This window comes from Salmo salar, chromosome ssa19 (genome assembly GCF_905237065.1).
Source record: "Salmo salar chromosome ssa19, Ssal_v3.1, whole genome shotgun sequence".
NCBI lineage: Eukaryota > Metazoa > Chordata > Actinopteri > Salmoniformes > Salmonidae > Salmo > Salmo salar.
The window spans coordinates 3111853-3127893 of NC_059460.1; the positions used below are offsets into that span (position 1 = coordinate 3111853).

The 16041-nt window shown below is 42.8% G+C and overlaps 1 protein-coding gene across 1 annotated transcript in view; it reads left to right on the forward strand.

The window, feature by feature from the left end:
- Window positions 1–15499, forward strand: part of LOC106578303 (serine/threonine-protein kinase BRSK2) — a 32375-nt gene extending 16876 nt beyond the window's left edge. The window contains exons 15-19 of the mRNA XM_014156985.2: window positions 2563–2611; window positions 2763–2886; window positions 8812–9022; window positions 9275–9358; window positions 11597–15499. Coding sequence (XP_014012460.2) covers window positions 2563–2611; window positions 2763–2886; window positions 8812–9022; window positions 9275–9358; window positions 11597–11808 — 680 coding nt within the window. The 3' untranslated portion in view covers window positions 11809–15499. The remainder of the gene's footprint in view (window positions 1–2562; window positions 2612–2762; window positions 2887–8811; window positions 9023–9274; window positions 9359–11596) is intronic.
- Window positions 15500–16041: the final 542 nt, after the last annotated feature.

The following is a 16041-nucleotide window of genomic DNA, read 5'->3' on the forward strand; positions in this document are numbered from 1 at the left end:
CTTGTTAAAAAAAATGCTAAACAATAAACAACGGAAAAGGGGTGCGTGCATGTTGTTGAAGTCGGAAGCTTACGGAAGCTTTTAATGACTCCAACTTAGGTTGGAGTCATTAAAACTTGTTTTTCAAACACTCCACCAATTTCTTGTTAACAAACTATAATTTGGCAAGTCGGTTAGGACATCTACTTTGTGCATGACACAAGTAATTTTTCCAACAGTTGTTTACAGACAGATTATTTCACTTATAATTCACTGTATCACAATTCCAGTGGGTAAGAAGTTTACATACACTAAGTTGACTGTGCCTTTAAACAGCTTGGAAAATTCCAGAAGTGATGTCATGGCTTTAGAAGCTTCTGATAGGCTAATTGACATCATTTGAGTCAATTGGTGTACCTGCGGATGTATTTCAAGGCCTACCTTCAAACTCAGTGGCTCTTTGCTTGACATCATGGGAAAATCAAAAGAAATCAGCCAAGACCTCCACAAGTCTCGTTCATCATTGGGAGCAATTTCCAAACGCCTGAAGGTACCATGTTCATCTGTACAAACAATAGTATGCAAGTATAAACACCATGGGACCACGCAGCCGTCATACCGCTCAGGAAGGAGACGCGTTCTGTCTCCTAGAGATGAACGTACTTTGGTGTGAAAAGTGCAAATCTATCTCAGAACAACAGCAAAGGACCTTGTGAAGATGCTGGAGGAAACAGGTACAAAAGTATCTATATCCACAGTAAAACGAGTCCTATATCGACATAAGCTGAAAGGCCGTTCAGCAAGGAAGAAGTCACTGCTCCAAAACTGCCATAAAAAAGCCAGACTACGGTTTGCATCTGCACATGTGAACAAAGATCGTACATTTTGGAGAAATGTCCTCTGGTCTGATGAAACAAAAATAGAACTGCTTGTCCATAATGACCATCATTATGTTTGGAGGAAAAAGGGGGAGGCTTGCAAGCCGAAGAACATCATCCCAACCGTGAAGCACGGGGGTGGTAGCATCATGTTGTGGGGGTGCTTTGCTGCAGGAGGGACTGGTGCACTTCACAAAATAGGAGAAATTGTGTGGATATATTGAAGCAACATCTCAAGACATCAGTCAGGAAGTTAAAACTTGGCCGTAAATGTGTCTTCCAAATGGACAATGACCCCAAACATACTTCCAAAGTTGTTGCAAAATGGCTTAAGGACAACAAAGTCAAGGTATTGGAGTGGCCATCACAAAGCCCTGACCTCAATCCTATAGAAGATTTGTAGGCTGAACTGAAAAAGCATGTGCCAGCAAGGAGGCCTACAAACCTGACTCAGTTACACCAGCTCTGTCAGGAGGAATGGGCCACAATTCACCCAACTTATTGTGGTAAGGTTGTGGAAGGCTACCCAAAACGTTTGACCTAAGTTAAACAATTTATAGGCAATTCTACCAAATACAAATTGAGTGTTTGTAAACTTCTGACCCACTGGGAGTGTGATGAAAGAAATAAAAGCTTAAATAAATCTGACTGACGTCAGTTCAATTACTTGCAATCCATTTAATTGTGTTTTTTGTGAGCCCAACACGCCTTTTCCCTAGAGAGGAATCCAATCATTCACGAGAGAAATTGGGCGCGTTCCACAGCTAAGGCAAAGCAACACAACAACCAATGGTTGTGTGCTACGTTATCGACTGTGTCATCGACTGACAAATTGTTATAACATTTGATTAGCTGATACGTAAAATACCTATCCAGGCGTTGTAAGATCTGTCAGGCATCAGCAACATATCATCATGGAAATGCCCCAACTAAGTCAAGAACTATGTGGGACACTGGGCTGAAGGCAGTTGTAGTTTTCATTAGGCAAATATTCAACCTAGTTCAGTGCAGAAACATGGTAATTAACTACAATGACCGTAATCCACTGCGCCTGTTCTTCCCGGCTTGGACAGAGACTGGTAGCCTACACAGAACACATGAGAGAGGTGTGTACACAATACAACAACAAAGAGGGATAGAGACAGTTTGAGGTAGCACTACCCGATTGATAGTTGTAGTAGTTGGTAATTAGCAGTCTTGAATGTATATGCCTATGTACTTTGAAGACCAAGTAAAATGATTTCACAGACATCTCTGCAGAATACTTAGGCTTCTATAAGCTAGCCAGCTAGCTACTAGCCTAGCTAAATAGGATGACAAAGACAGTACAGTATGGGGAGCACAGAGATCAAGTTAGATGGTTGTCTGGCTGGCTGGCTGCTATTGTCTACCCATTATGGAGCTGACAGGGACAATTAATGTTGTCATTGTTTTGGCAATTGAATGTTCACTATTTGGGGCTTTGGAATTTCCATTAAAAAGCTCTAAAATCGTTTCATAATGCATTTCATGTTTTAAAAAATTATTTAAAACAAAATCTGTGATTTTGAATAGCCGAACAGAAACCTAACCGACCTCAAAAAGCACTAATCGCTCAGCACTAATAGCAATAGCTAACATTTAATGAAATTGAGCAAATGAGCATACATTACTAAATGCACGTCCTGTCAACCCCATAAATCAACTAATGTCCTGTTTTTTTCAGTGCCCACATCAGAGGATATGTCCAGGCTGACCCCTGAGTCCAGCCCTGAGTAAGTCACAGACACACACTTATGAACATGCCCTATGCCGAGGACTGACTAATTTTACCTCGCTATAACCATGAGATTGTGTGTCCATTTCTATCCCTCTGTGTGTGTCTCTGTATGTTTGTCTCTGTATGTGTGTGTCATGCTCCATCAGGCTGGCTAAGAAGTCGTGGTTTGGGAACTTCATCAGCCTGGAGAAGGAGGAGCAGATCTTTGTGGTGATCAGAGACAAGCCACTGAGCTCTGTGAAAGCAGACATCGTCCACACCTTCCTCTCTGTAAGTATCTGGTTCCGCTTTGAACATCTTCAATTAGTCATGTTTTTTATTGAACATTTATTTAACTACGCAAGTCAGTTAAGAACAATTTCTTATTTTGCAATGACGGCCTACCCTGGGCCAAACACTCCCCTAACCCAGACGATGCTAGGCCAATTGCACACCAATCACGGCCGGTTGTGATACAGCCCGGGAACGAACCAGGATCTGTAGTGACGCCTCTAGCACTGAGATGCAGTGCCTTAGACCGCTGCGCCACTCGGGAGCCCTGTGAGACTTGTCTTGAGAAAGGCCTAGTTTCTAAAACGTTGACATTCTATCTAGTTTTTTCTGAATCTCTGTCTGTCATGGTTCCACCTGTCACCAGAGGGCAGCAGAGACCGTCCTTGAGACATTAACGACACTCCGGTGTGTCCAATTTACTCATTATGATTTCCCTGTTAAGAGGTGTGTTTTCTGTTGTCTTTTGCAGAAGCTTGAATTGTTTACCGTGTGCGTTTGTTTCCTGAGTGAGTTTTCGAGACAGCATACTGTGATCTTGCGGCTACTGTTTATCAGTAAAGTATTTATGTTTATCCTTAAACACTGATTCCTCGTTTGGTATCTTCTCTGCACATGGGTTCAACCTCATCACGTCACAGCAAGCTTCTTACCTCAGATCTCACCCAGATCCAGAATGCTATAACCCAACAAGGAGCACTGCTGGGGCGGCAGGAAGAACAACTCTCCCGAATATCAGAGGCCCTCTGGGCACTTATCAATTCCCTCTAACCATGGCCCAACCCTAACCCAGGCGGAGTGCTACAAGCTACAGGCGTTGCCGTAGTTCCTCCAGGGAACCTGCACCGGGAACCCAAGATCCCAGCCCCCGAGCGGTATGACAGCCACCCGGGAGGATGCAAGGGGTTCTTCACTCAGTGCTCTCTGGTGTTCGAGCTACAGTCCTCCTCGTTCCACACCTATTGGGCCATGATCGCCTACATCATCTCTCTACTCTCGGGCAAGGCCCTGGGGTGGGCAATTTCTAACTCCATCAAGGATGAACTGGTCGCTCTGGAACTGGGCGAGGACCTCGATTCCCTGATAACGCTGGCCATCAGGATTGACAATCGCATCTGAGAACGTGTAAGACAGCGCCTTTTTGAAACCGCATCCCAGGTTCCGGAGCACCCCATGCCCCCGAGCCCAGCATTGAGGAGCCCAGGCAGCTGGGATGCACTCGTCTGAGCCCACTGGAATGTGCCAGGCGCCTGCACGGGGTATGCTGCCTTTACTGCGGTGGCCTCGGCCATCTCCGTTCTACATGCCCAGAGTTGACGGGAAATGCCAGGCTCTCCAGGACAAGGGGAGACCCTGACGAGCTGTGCAGTTACACCCCAGCTACCCGGTCACCGTCTGACACTACCCGCAACCCTCTATTGGGACAACCGTCAGCACCACATTCCATCCCTCTGCAGATTCAAGCCATCTATGGACGCCCCATCGGCTCCGGCCAGGTGGAATATCAGCCCATTCTACTACAGTTTGGGGTGAACCACTCAGAGACTCTTAGTTTTCTTTTGGCCACTGCTCCCGAGCACCCACTTATCCTAGGGAATCCCTGGCTAGTGCTACATAACCCGCTATTTTCCTGGTCTACGGGACACCTACTAGACTGGGGTAAGAACTGCCCGACTAAATGCCTAAGACCCCCCCACCAAGAGCCTCACCATGTTCCCCGGCATCCATTGAAGACCAAGACTTTTACACTCTCCCTCCCGAGTACTTCGACCTCCGGGAGGCCTTCAGTAAGAGACAATCCGCCACCCTCCCTCCTCATCATCCATACAACTGCGCCATAGAACTCCTACCTGGCTCCTCCCCAGGGCCGTCTGTACTCCCTCTCAACCCCTGAAGCAGCAGTCATGGACAATTACATCCGGGAGTCGCTGGAGGCAGGTTTCATTCGCTCTACATCCCCAGTTGGTGCAGGCTTCTTCTTCGTGGGAAAGAAGGATGGAGGTCTGTGTCCCTGCATAGATTACAGAGGGCTGAACAAAATTACGATTAAGAATTGTGTCCGCCGCCTTGGAGTTGGCCCATGGGGCACAATTCTTCAGCAAACTGGACTTCTCCAACGCTTACCACCATCTGGTGAGAATCAGGGAGGGAGATGAATGGTGGTCACTATGAGTATTTAGTCATGCCCTTCAGATTATCGAACTCACCGGCAGTCTTTCAACCATTGGTCAATGACACTCTTAGCGATTTGTTGAATCGGTTCATCTTAGTTTACCTCGACGACATCCTGATCTTCTCCAAAACCCTTCTGGAACATATACTACACATCCGCCAAGTCCTGAGACGCCTCCTGCAGAGCCAACTATTTGTCAAGATGGAGAAGTGTGAGTTCCACGTATCCCAAGTTTCCTTCCTGGGTTACATTATCTCTACTGCAGGCATCCAAATGGACCCCATAAAGGTTGAGGCGGTCGCCGACTAGCCCCGTCCCACCTCAGTCAAGCAGGTCCAGTGGTTCCTCGGGTTTGCCGAATTTTCCAGCCATTTTATACGCAAGTTTGGTGCGGTGGCAGCGCCTCTCGCGGTCCTAACCCACAAGTTCCAGACTCGTTTATGCTGGACTCCTGAGGCTGAAAGGGCATTCATGGAACTCAAGGGACATTTCACCTCTGGACCCATCGTCGTTCATCCTGATCCTACTCGTTCCTTTGTGGTAGATGTGGACGCCTCGGACACTGGAGTAGGGGCGGTCCTTTCATAGCGGAACGAGGAGGACAAGAAACTGCACCCATGTACCTTCCTCTCCAAGCGGTTCTTGCCAGCGGAACGCAGCTATGATGTAGGCAACCGGGAGCAACCACGGGGGCACCTCATCCTTTCATGATCTGGACGGGTCATAAGAACTTGGTCTCCATTCAAGAAGCCAAGAGGTTGAACGCTCGCCAGGCTAGGTGGGCTCTGTTTTTTTAACAGGTTTTGATTTCACACTAGCCGATCGCCCGAGATCCAAGAATCAGAAAGCAGACACCCTGTCCCGCCAACACGATGTCTCTAACAAGGAGAGGGACTCCGAGCCCATCATCCTCAGTTCCCGCATTGTGGCCCCTGTGATATGGAGTATTGAGACCACGGTCCGACAAGCCCAGTCCTGAGGGGTGTGCTCATAACCCACTAACAGACTTTACATTCCACGATCAGCCCGTTCCCGTGTACTACAATGGGGACACCCCTCTAAATTAACTGGGCATCCAGGGGTTAATCGGACACTGGAGTTCCTGAGGCGGAAATTCTGGTGGCTCAACATGATCGAGGATTTGAGATCCTTTGTTTCGTCCTGTTCCACCTGTGCCCAAAGCAAGTCCTCACAACAGCGACTGGCTGGGTTGCTCCAACCTATGCCCATCCCCTGATTCAACCTGTCCGTAGACTTTATCACAGGGTTACCTCCATCCCAAGGTCTTACCACTATCCTGGTGGTCATTGATTGGTTCTCCAAGGCAGCCCATTTCATTGCCTTACTCAAGTTGCCCTCAGTGAAGGAGACCGCTGATCTCATGATTACATCTCATGATGTCTTTCGACTACAAGGACTTCCACAGGACATTGTCTCGGATCGTGGGCCCAACTTCGTCGCATGGAATTGGAAAGCCTTCTGCTCCCTGTTGGGGGCGTCTGAGTCTCTCCTTGGGAATCCACCCACATTCGAATGGGCAAATGGAGCGGGCCAACTAGGAGCTGGAGAAATTCCTCTGCTGTTTCATCTCCACCCAGGCCAGCAACCGGAGCAAGTTCCTTGTCTGGGAGGGGTGTGCTCATAACACACTGCCGAACTCGTCCACTGGAATGTCGTCGTTCGAGCCCCCCCCCCCGTTTCCTGAACAACAGGCCGAAGTGGGGGTGCCATCACGCTCCTAGAAGGGGGTGTACGGCAGAGACCATCCTAGAGACATTAACGACACTCAATTAGCCTTTTAACGACACTCAAGTGTGTCCAATTTACTCATTATTATTTCTCTGTTAGAGGTGTGTTTTTGTTGTCCTTTGCAGAAGCTTGAATTGTTTACCATGTGTGTGTTTGTTTCCTGAGTGAGTTTGATGCTTAGTGTTTGTTGTTTTTTCCAGTGTACTGTGATCCTGCGGCTACTGTTTATCAGTGAAGTATTTATGTTTATCCTTAATACATCTAGATGTTCCGCTAGCGGAACGCCTCGCCAATATCCAATGATAGAGCGTGGCGCGAATTACAAACTCCTCAAAAATCCCAAAACTTCAATTTTTCAAACATGACTATTTTACACCATTTTAAAGACAAGACTCTCCTTTATCTAACCACATTGTCCGATTTCAAAAAGGCTTTACAACGAAAGCAAAACATTAGATTATGTCAGGAGAGTACCCAGCCAGAAATAATCACACACCCATTTTTCAAGCTAGCATATAATGTCACAAAAACCAAAACCACAGCTAAATGCAGCACTGACCTTTGATGATCTTCATCAGATGACACTCCTAGGACATTATGTTATACAATACATGCATGTTTTGTTCAATCAAGTTCATATTTATATCAAAAACCAGCTTTTTACATTAGCATGTGACGTTCAGAACTAGCATACTTCCGGTGAATTTACTAAATTACTCACGATAAACGTTCACAAAAAACATAACAATTATTTTAAGAATTATAGATACAGAACTCCTTTATGCAATCGCGGTGTCCGATTTTAAAATAGCTTTTAGGTGAAAGCACATTTTGCAATATTCTGAGTAGATAGCCCGGCCATCATGGCTAGCTATTTAGACACCCACCAAGTTTGGCACTCACCAAACTCAGATTTACTATAAGAAAAATTGGATTACCTTTGTTGTTCTTCGTCAGAATGCACTCCCAGGACTTCTACTTCAACACCCAATGTTGTTTTGGTTCCAAATAATCCATAGTTATATCCAAATAGCTGCGTTTTGTTCTTGCGTTCAAGACACTATCCGAAGGGTGACGCGCTGGCGCGTATCGTGACAAAAAATGTCAAAATATTCCATTACCGTACTTCAAAGCATGTCAAATGCTGTTTAAAATACATTTTTATGCGATTTTTCTCGTAAAATAGCGATAATATTCCAACCGGGAGACCTTGTTTTCGTTCAAACACTGAAAATAGAAAATGGAGTCTTCACATGCACGCGTGCACCCGTGTCATTGTTCTCAGTTGTTCTCAGAACGACCACTTTCCAAAAGCCCTACTGTTTTTCGCCCAGGGACTGCAGAGTCATCATTCGCCGTTCTGGCGCCTTCTGAGAGCCTATGGGAGCCTTAGAAAATGTCACGTTACAGCAGAGATCCTCTATTTTTCCATAAAGAGGCTATAGAAGGACAAGAAATGGTCAGACAGGGCACTTCCTGTATGGAATCTTCTCAGGTTTTGGCCCGCCATATGAGTTCTGTTATACTCACAGACACCATTCAAACAGTTTTAGAAACTTTAGGGTGTTTTCTATCCACATCTACTAATTATATGCATATTCTAGTTTCTGGGCAGGAGTAATAACCAGATTAAATCGGGTACGTTTTTTATCCGGCCGTGAAAATACTGCCCCCTATCCTAAACAGGTTAATCACTGATTCCTCGTCTGGTCTCTTCTCTGCAGCTGGGTCTAACCTCAGCACGTCACACTGTTATTAATCTTCATTCCTAGTAATATGTTTTTAAAGTGCTAGGAATTTTTCTTGTGAACCTTTATATTTTCAATACAATCCGTTTTAATGACAAACATTTCTTGCTCTCTGCTAACCCATCTCACACTGACTCTCTGTCTCTCCCCCTCACACAATCTTCCCATTGGCCTCTTACTTTCTCTACCCGTCTCTCCTTTTCTTTCTTTCCATTACCCTATGCATCCTCTCTCTCCCCCTACCCCCCTCGTCAGATCCCCTCCCTCAGCCACAGCGTCATCTCCCAGACCAGCTTCAGGGCCGAGTACAAGATTTCCGGTGGCCCCTCCGTCTTCCAGAAGCCTGTTAAGTTCCAGGTGGACATTGCCTCCTCCGAGGGAGAGAGAGTGCAGGATAGGGAGAAAACCGAGAGGAAAGGCAAGAGAGAGACAGGCATCTACAGCGTGACATTCACCCTCATATCAGGCAAGTGGAACTTAGAATAGAAAGTATAACTGTTCATTCTAGTGCTGTTCGTTGGTGATTTTACAATATCTGGTTATATATGGTGGCTTGAATTGGTACAGTTCCGCGAATGAATGAAAGTAGGGCAGGTGTGTGTGTGTGTGTGTGTGTGTGTGTGTGTGTGTGTGTGTGTGTGTGTGTGTGTGTGTGTGTGTGTCATGTGCTGGTAAAAGCTTGCATCTTCTCAATGCCTTTGTGTGTGTGTGTTCGCAGGTCCTAGTCACAGGTTCAAACGAGTGGTGGAGACCATTCTGGCCCAGCTTCACAGCTCCCATGATCAGCCCATGGGGGTCTCTGGTGAGTCACACACATTCTCTTCTACTCATACACACCAACCTCCTCACATTCGGTTACACTTTCTAATAACTGAAATTAATAATCCATCATTTGCCTATAAATTATTGTAATTGTTATAAATGTTTGTATATGTTTACAAATAATGAAATGCAAATGTATTAATAGTATGCACACTATGTATTTATAACGTATTCATGAAAATTATTTATTATTATTTCCCAGCATTCTTACACCACACTGGTTTCACCTACATGAATGGAGTCACTTTACTCCAGGGTTCCCCAACTGGTGGCCTGTGGGCTGAATTTGGTCCACGGGGGGTTTATTTGGCACGTCTAGTTTTCTGAGCAGAAAAATGCATATATACAAATAAAAAAAATATACACTATCGTTCAAAAGTTTGGGGTCAATTAGAAATGTCCTTGTTTTTAAAAGGGGAAGAAAATTGTCCATTAAAATAACATCAAATTGATGAGAAATACAGTGTAGACATTGTTACTGTTGTAATTGACTATTGTAGCTGGAAATGGCAGATTTCTTTTAACGGAATATCTGCATAGGCGTACAGAGGCACATTATCAGCAACCATCTGTGTTCCAATGGCACGTTGTGTTAGTTAATCCAACTTTATCATTTTAAAAGGCTAATTGATCATTAGAAAACCCTTTTGAAATTATGTTATCACATTTGAAAACAGTTGCCCTGATTAAAGAAGCAATAAAACTGGCCTTCTTTAGGCTAGTTGAGTATCTGGAGCATCAGCAATTGTGGGTTTTATTACAGGCTCAAAATGGCCCATCTTAATCTTTTCTTTTTTATTGGCCAGTCTGAGATATGGCTTTTTCTTTGCAACTCTGCCTAGAAGGCCAGCATCCCGGAGTCGCCTCTTCACTGTTGACGTTGAGACTGGTGTTTTGCGGGTACTATTTAATGAAGCTGCCAGTTGAAGACTTGTGAGGCGTCTGATTCTCAAACTAGACACTCTAATGTACTTGTCCTCTTGCTCAGTTGTGCACCAGGGCCTCCCACTCCTCTTTTATTCTGGTTAGAGCCAGTTTGCGCTGTTCTGTGAAGGGAGTAGTACACAGTGTTGAACGAGATCTTCAGTTTCTTGGCAATTTATTGCATGGAATAGCCTTCATTTCTCAGAACAAGAATAGACTGACGAGTTTCAGAATAAGTGCTTTGTTTCTGGCCATTTTGAGCCTGTAATCAAACCCACAAATGCTGGTGCTCCAGATACTCAACTAGTCTAAAGAAGGCCAGTTTTATTGATTCTTTAATCAGGACAACTGTTTTCAAATGTGATAACATAATTTCAAAAGGGTTTTCTAATGATCAATTAGCCTTTTAAAATGATAAACGTGGATTAACTAACACAACGTGCCATTGGAACACAGGAGTGATGGTTGCTGATAATGGGCCTCTGTATGCCTACATAGATATTCCATAAAAGATATGCCGTTTCCAGCTACAATAGTCATTTACAACATTAACAATGTCTACACTGTATTTCTGATCAATTTGATGTTGTTTGAATGGACAAAAAATGTGTATCTTTCAAAAACAAGGACATTTCTAAATGACCCCAAACTTTTGAATGGTAGTGTGTGAGATGTATATTAGCAAAAAAAATAAACGTCCCTTTTTCAGGACCCTGTCTTTCAAAGATAATTTGTGAAAATCCAAATAACTTCACAGATCTTCATTGTGAAGGGTTTAAACGCTGTTTCCCATGCTTGTTCAATGAACCATAAACAATTAATGAACATGCACCTGTGGAACGGTCGTTAAGACACTAACAGCTTACAGACGGTAGGCAATTAAGGTCACAGTTATGAAAGCTTAGGACACTAAAGAGGCCTTTCTACTGACTCTGAAAAACACCAAAAGAAAGATGCCCAGGGTCCCTATATTTATATATATATTTATAATTTGTAAAATACTGTAAAAACACCAGGAAATCGGCACCAAATTATTTTAATTATAGAAATTTGTTCCGAAGTATTCTCATGCATAATAGAGAGAAACGTGATCGTATAGAAATGTAAGAAAGATTTGAAATGATTATGTTTTAGTCAAATGTTATATCTGTTTGGGCTTCTTGCGGTCAATTTGCAGTCTACAAATGATTTGTAATTATATTCTGGCATACCGACCATCCTCTAAATAATTTTTGTTGTTGTCAGGGGGCTGAATCTAGTTGACCCCCTACTCTCTCTTTCTCTCTCCCTACAGACCCCTTCCCAGACGAGAAGAACAACCGGACCCACAGGACCCCCACTCGCCAGAACTCTCGCCGCTCCGAGGGCGGAGGTGAGCGGTGTGAGTGGGGCGAGAGAGGCGACGGAGGAGGTATCGGAGGCAGTGGGGGGGTCCTACAACGCAGAGGCTCTGGGAAGGAGAGGACCCGACTACTGTCCTCCAACGGAACACAGTCCCAACCCTGAGAGAGAGAGAGAGAGAGAGAGAGAGACCAGTCGGGTAGCAGGTGTCCAAATGCCATTGGGGGAAAAAAGAAGACAAATTGTCAAACAAAACCTCACACCCTCACAAACCATGATATATCTCCCATTCTGCCTCGAGAAGATGTCTCAACAAGTTGCTTTAAGCCTGAACACAAGCTGTCGTTTTTTCTGTTTTGAAATTTACATTAATTCACTGAATCAAGCAGACCAGTAATAAAACAAACCCCCCAAAAAATGTCAAAAGGGATCCATGGATGAGCTAGACACATCATAGGTCAAACTAGGAACTTTGAAGAAGCTCTAGTTTGCATACCAGTTAGCAAGTCATTATGCAAAAATATGTTTAAAGTGGCAATATGTAACTTTTATTTGACCAAATTCACATAGAAATGTGAGTTATAGATCTATCATTCTACTTGGAAGCAAGTCTAAGAAGCGGTAGATCTGTTCTGTGTGCAATTTCTATGCTTCCCGTTCTTGAGTTTTGTTTTTTGTTTTTGCGTCTTTTACTTTTTTTTTTTTTTACTGTACACCAGCTTCAAGCAGCTGTTTAGATGGTAACATTATTCTCTACAAGATAGTAACTTATTTTGTCACATAAACTGAAATTAGGCTAAAACTATTAGAGTTTTAGCAACCAGGAAAAGGCAGAGTGATATCTGCATAGTGCAACTTCAATTTAGATGATAAGATTTGCTAGCGTACCATGGATGGTCCCGGAAATCGAACCCACTATCCTGGCATTACAAACGCCATGCTATACCAACTGAGCTACAAAGGACCAAGCCAATAACTCAAGCCAAAAGATAAGAACGGTTTGAACAATCTTGTGACGGTTCTTAAAAATAGACAATGCCCCCCTCCCTTGTACCTTTACCCCTCAGCAGCAAAGGAAACCTGATGAATACCTTGATGTGCCCAACATTGTACATACATTTACTCAAAAGACAATGAAAGACGATGGAGACATGTAGAACCCTCTTGCTTATTATCACAGACCACCCATTCCAGAAGATAGAACCTGCTGCCAATTCAATGAATGAGTTTGACAACACCTAAAGATCCTGCTTTAAAATTGAGAAATTATGTCCTTGAAAAAAATAAATTTTAACTTTGTCTTCTGTTGTAAAGAAATAGAAATTAAGCTAAGTGAATGTGAAGAATATTTTTTTATTTAGGTTAAGTTAAGATGATTTATATATTGATTTCATCGGATGTCGACACTCAGCAAAGATATAGGAGAGAAGAATGACATCGGGAAGAATTGACATCTTGGACATACAGTATCTGCTCCAGCATCTGAATGTGGAACCCAAGCCGATGGGAATTTAAAAGGTCAGAACGAAGTTGCCATTGATGTGTTTTGGAATTCTTTTTGTATTTTCTTTTTTCTCAGAGTCAAATACAGTGTAACCAAGATTAATTCGGCGGAAACCTGTGCTCTGAAGAAAAGTATTTTTGATTTGATGAGAAATATGAAATATATTTTCAAAGACATGGGCAAACAGTTACATGGATTGGACTTCCACTGTTTGTCCGTGACTCAATAAAAAGTGCATTCCAGACCTATGGATCGGACAGACTCCATTTGCTCTCTGAGCTTGTCTCATATTACCACAGTTCACATATTGAATCCAAATATAGATTTTAACATTTATTAATCGATGGACATTCTCAAAATGCTGACATATTACTCCTTGCTATCCAAGACTTAAAATAGGCAAACAAGTGAGTCCCGTCAACACCAATGAACCAAGTGATATATCCTCTGCACCCACGTCACCTTATTATCACCACTCAACAAGCAGATGTAGTTTTTCTGATTTTCATGTATTATAACAGTATTATGTGATAGAAACTAGACGCATTACCAGTCTTCCTTACTGCACAATATACAACAGATGCAGAATGTTTCCTTGTAATGTATTTATGTATTTATTTACTTGTTTTATTTACTGTATGTGTTTATTGATGCATTATTTATTTAGGACATTCATATTGCACCAACAAATACTGTACCAGTAAAAGTTTGGACACACCTACTTATTCCAGGGAATTATAGTGAAGACATCAAAACTAAGAAATAACATGTAGTAACCAAAAAAGTGTTAAACAAATCTAAATATATTTTAGACTCTAAATCTAAAATATATTTTGATTTGTTTAACACTTTTTTGCTTACTACATGATTCCATATGTGTTATTTCATAGTTTTGATATGTTCACTATTATTCTACAATGTAGAAAATAGTAAATATAAAGAAAAACCCTTGAGTGAGTAGGCGTTTCCAAACTTTTGACTGGTACTGTATATCAGGATCTAATGCACTTTATATCTTTGATTTCTTTCTCTTTCCCATGACACCAACATTGTTTTAAGATCATGAACTTTGAACTGTTACATTCCTTCCCACCTTTCTGTCTAAATGTTAGTTTCTATTGTATGAGTTAGTTATACACTGAGTATACCAAACATTAGGAACGCCTTCCTAATATTGAGTTGCACCCCTACTTTTGCCCTCAGAACAGCCTTAATTCCTTGGGGCATGGACTCTACAAGGTGTCGAAAGCGTTCCACAGGGATGCTGGCCTATGTTGACTCCAATGCTTCCCACAGTTGTGTCAAGTTGGCTGGATGTCATTTGGGTGGTGGACCATTATTGATACACAGAGGAAACTGTTGACCGTGAAAAACCCAGCAGTGTTGCAGTTTTTGACACAAACTGGTGCGCCTGGCACCTACTACCATACCCCGTTCAAAGGCACTTAAATCTTTTGTCTTGAACATTCACCCTCTGAAAGGCACACATACACAATCCATGTCTCAATTGTCTCAAGGCTTAAAGGTCCTTCTTTAACCTGTCTCCTCCCCTTCATCTACACTGATTGAAGTGGATTTAACACGTGACAATAAGGGATCATACCTTTCACCTGGATTCACCTGGCCAGTCTGTCATGGAAAGAGCCGTTTTAAGAAATGTTTTGTATACTCAGTCTATATTTCATTCTCTGTTCAGGGTCGTATTCACTAGGAACGAAATGGAAGCAAACGGGCGTTTTGTGTGCACTAATGAATACGACCCAGTTTTGATAATTGGATTGTAAGAGTTGAGTCAATGACTGAGTCGGGGGTTTATATTTCAGATCTGTTGCACCACCTGTGACCAGGTTACAGGCAAAGAGATGAGAGGGACTCTCTTCAAGCATTCTGTATAAAGTGACTGAGCCAGTAATGAGCACATTCCTCTGGCAAGCTCAGCTGTCCACATTCATTGACAGACACTAGCAACCATCATCATACACCTTTCCTCAACAACATCAAAACGCTCATTCTGCTCCCATGTCTTTCTTTATGCTTTTCCCCTTGACCTGTCTGTCAGTCATCACTTCTAGCAATCACGTTGTGCAGATCACTTGATACCACTGTACAAGTTGGTGTCACTGTTGGTATTTACCCTATGATTGTTCACTGTCATCTTCATCACCACGATCATCATATTCATCATCCTTAATCTAGCTAAGATTGTAAACTATTCTCCATTCCTAAGGGTCAGTAGAATAAGGTGTTTTAAAAAAGAAATGTCTATCATCATTTCAATATCAAAGTGCACTATGATAACTATTGCCTGTGATAAAAATAAAAAATAAATGATGGTTGAATTGATGGTCAAAATAGAGACTTCCACCTTATTGTTATGATTATAATAATATACTCTCAAATGGTGTGTCTGTGTCCTTTGAGTTTCTTGTGGTTCCAAATTGAAAAGCATAAATCATTTACAAAATCCACATCATTGGAAAATAGGGCATTTTCCCCATTGAAGCCAGTCCTGAGGCTACAGTACAGTTGACAGCGAAACAATTGCATTTTAACGCACTGCATATATATCATCACAGTCTACACAGCAGCCCAGAAGAAAAGGTACTCGGATGTGAGCAGTAAGGAGGGCATGATTGGAGAGGGTCTCGACGTCAGTAGAGTTGCCTGCTCGATTTTCAGCTTCCTCATGGATTCCAGGTATGCTAACGTCTTTAATGTTACATATTTACTGTACATGATATGTCATACATTACATATGCACATGTTACACGTTTCACCTAAGCTGTGAAATTGTTAGAAAAGACACTTGTATTATGTTGTTTGTAGAATGGGCAGGGCGATGTTTTCTCTTGGCGCTGTCAGGCAAAGCTAACAACTGCTAACGTTAGCCAACT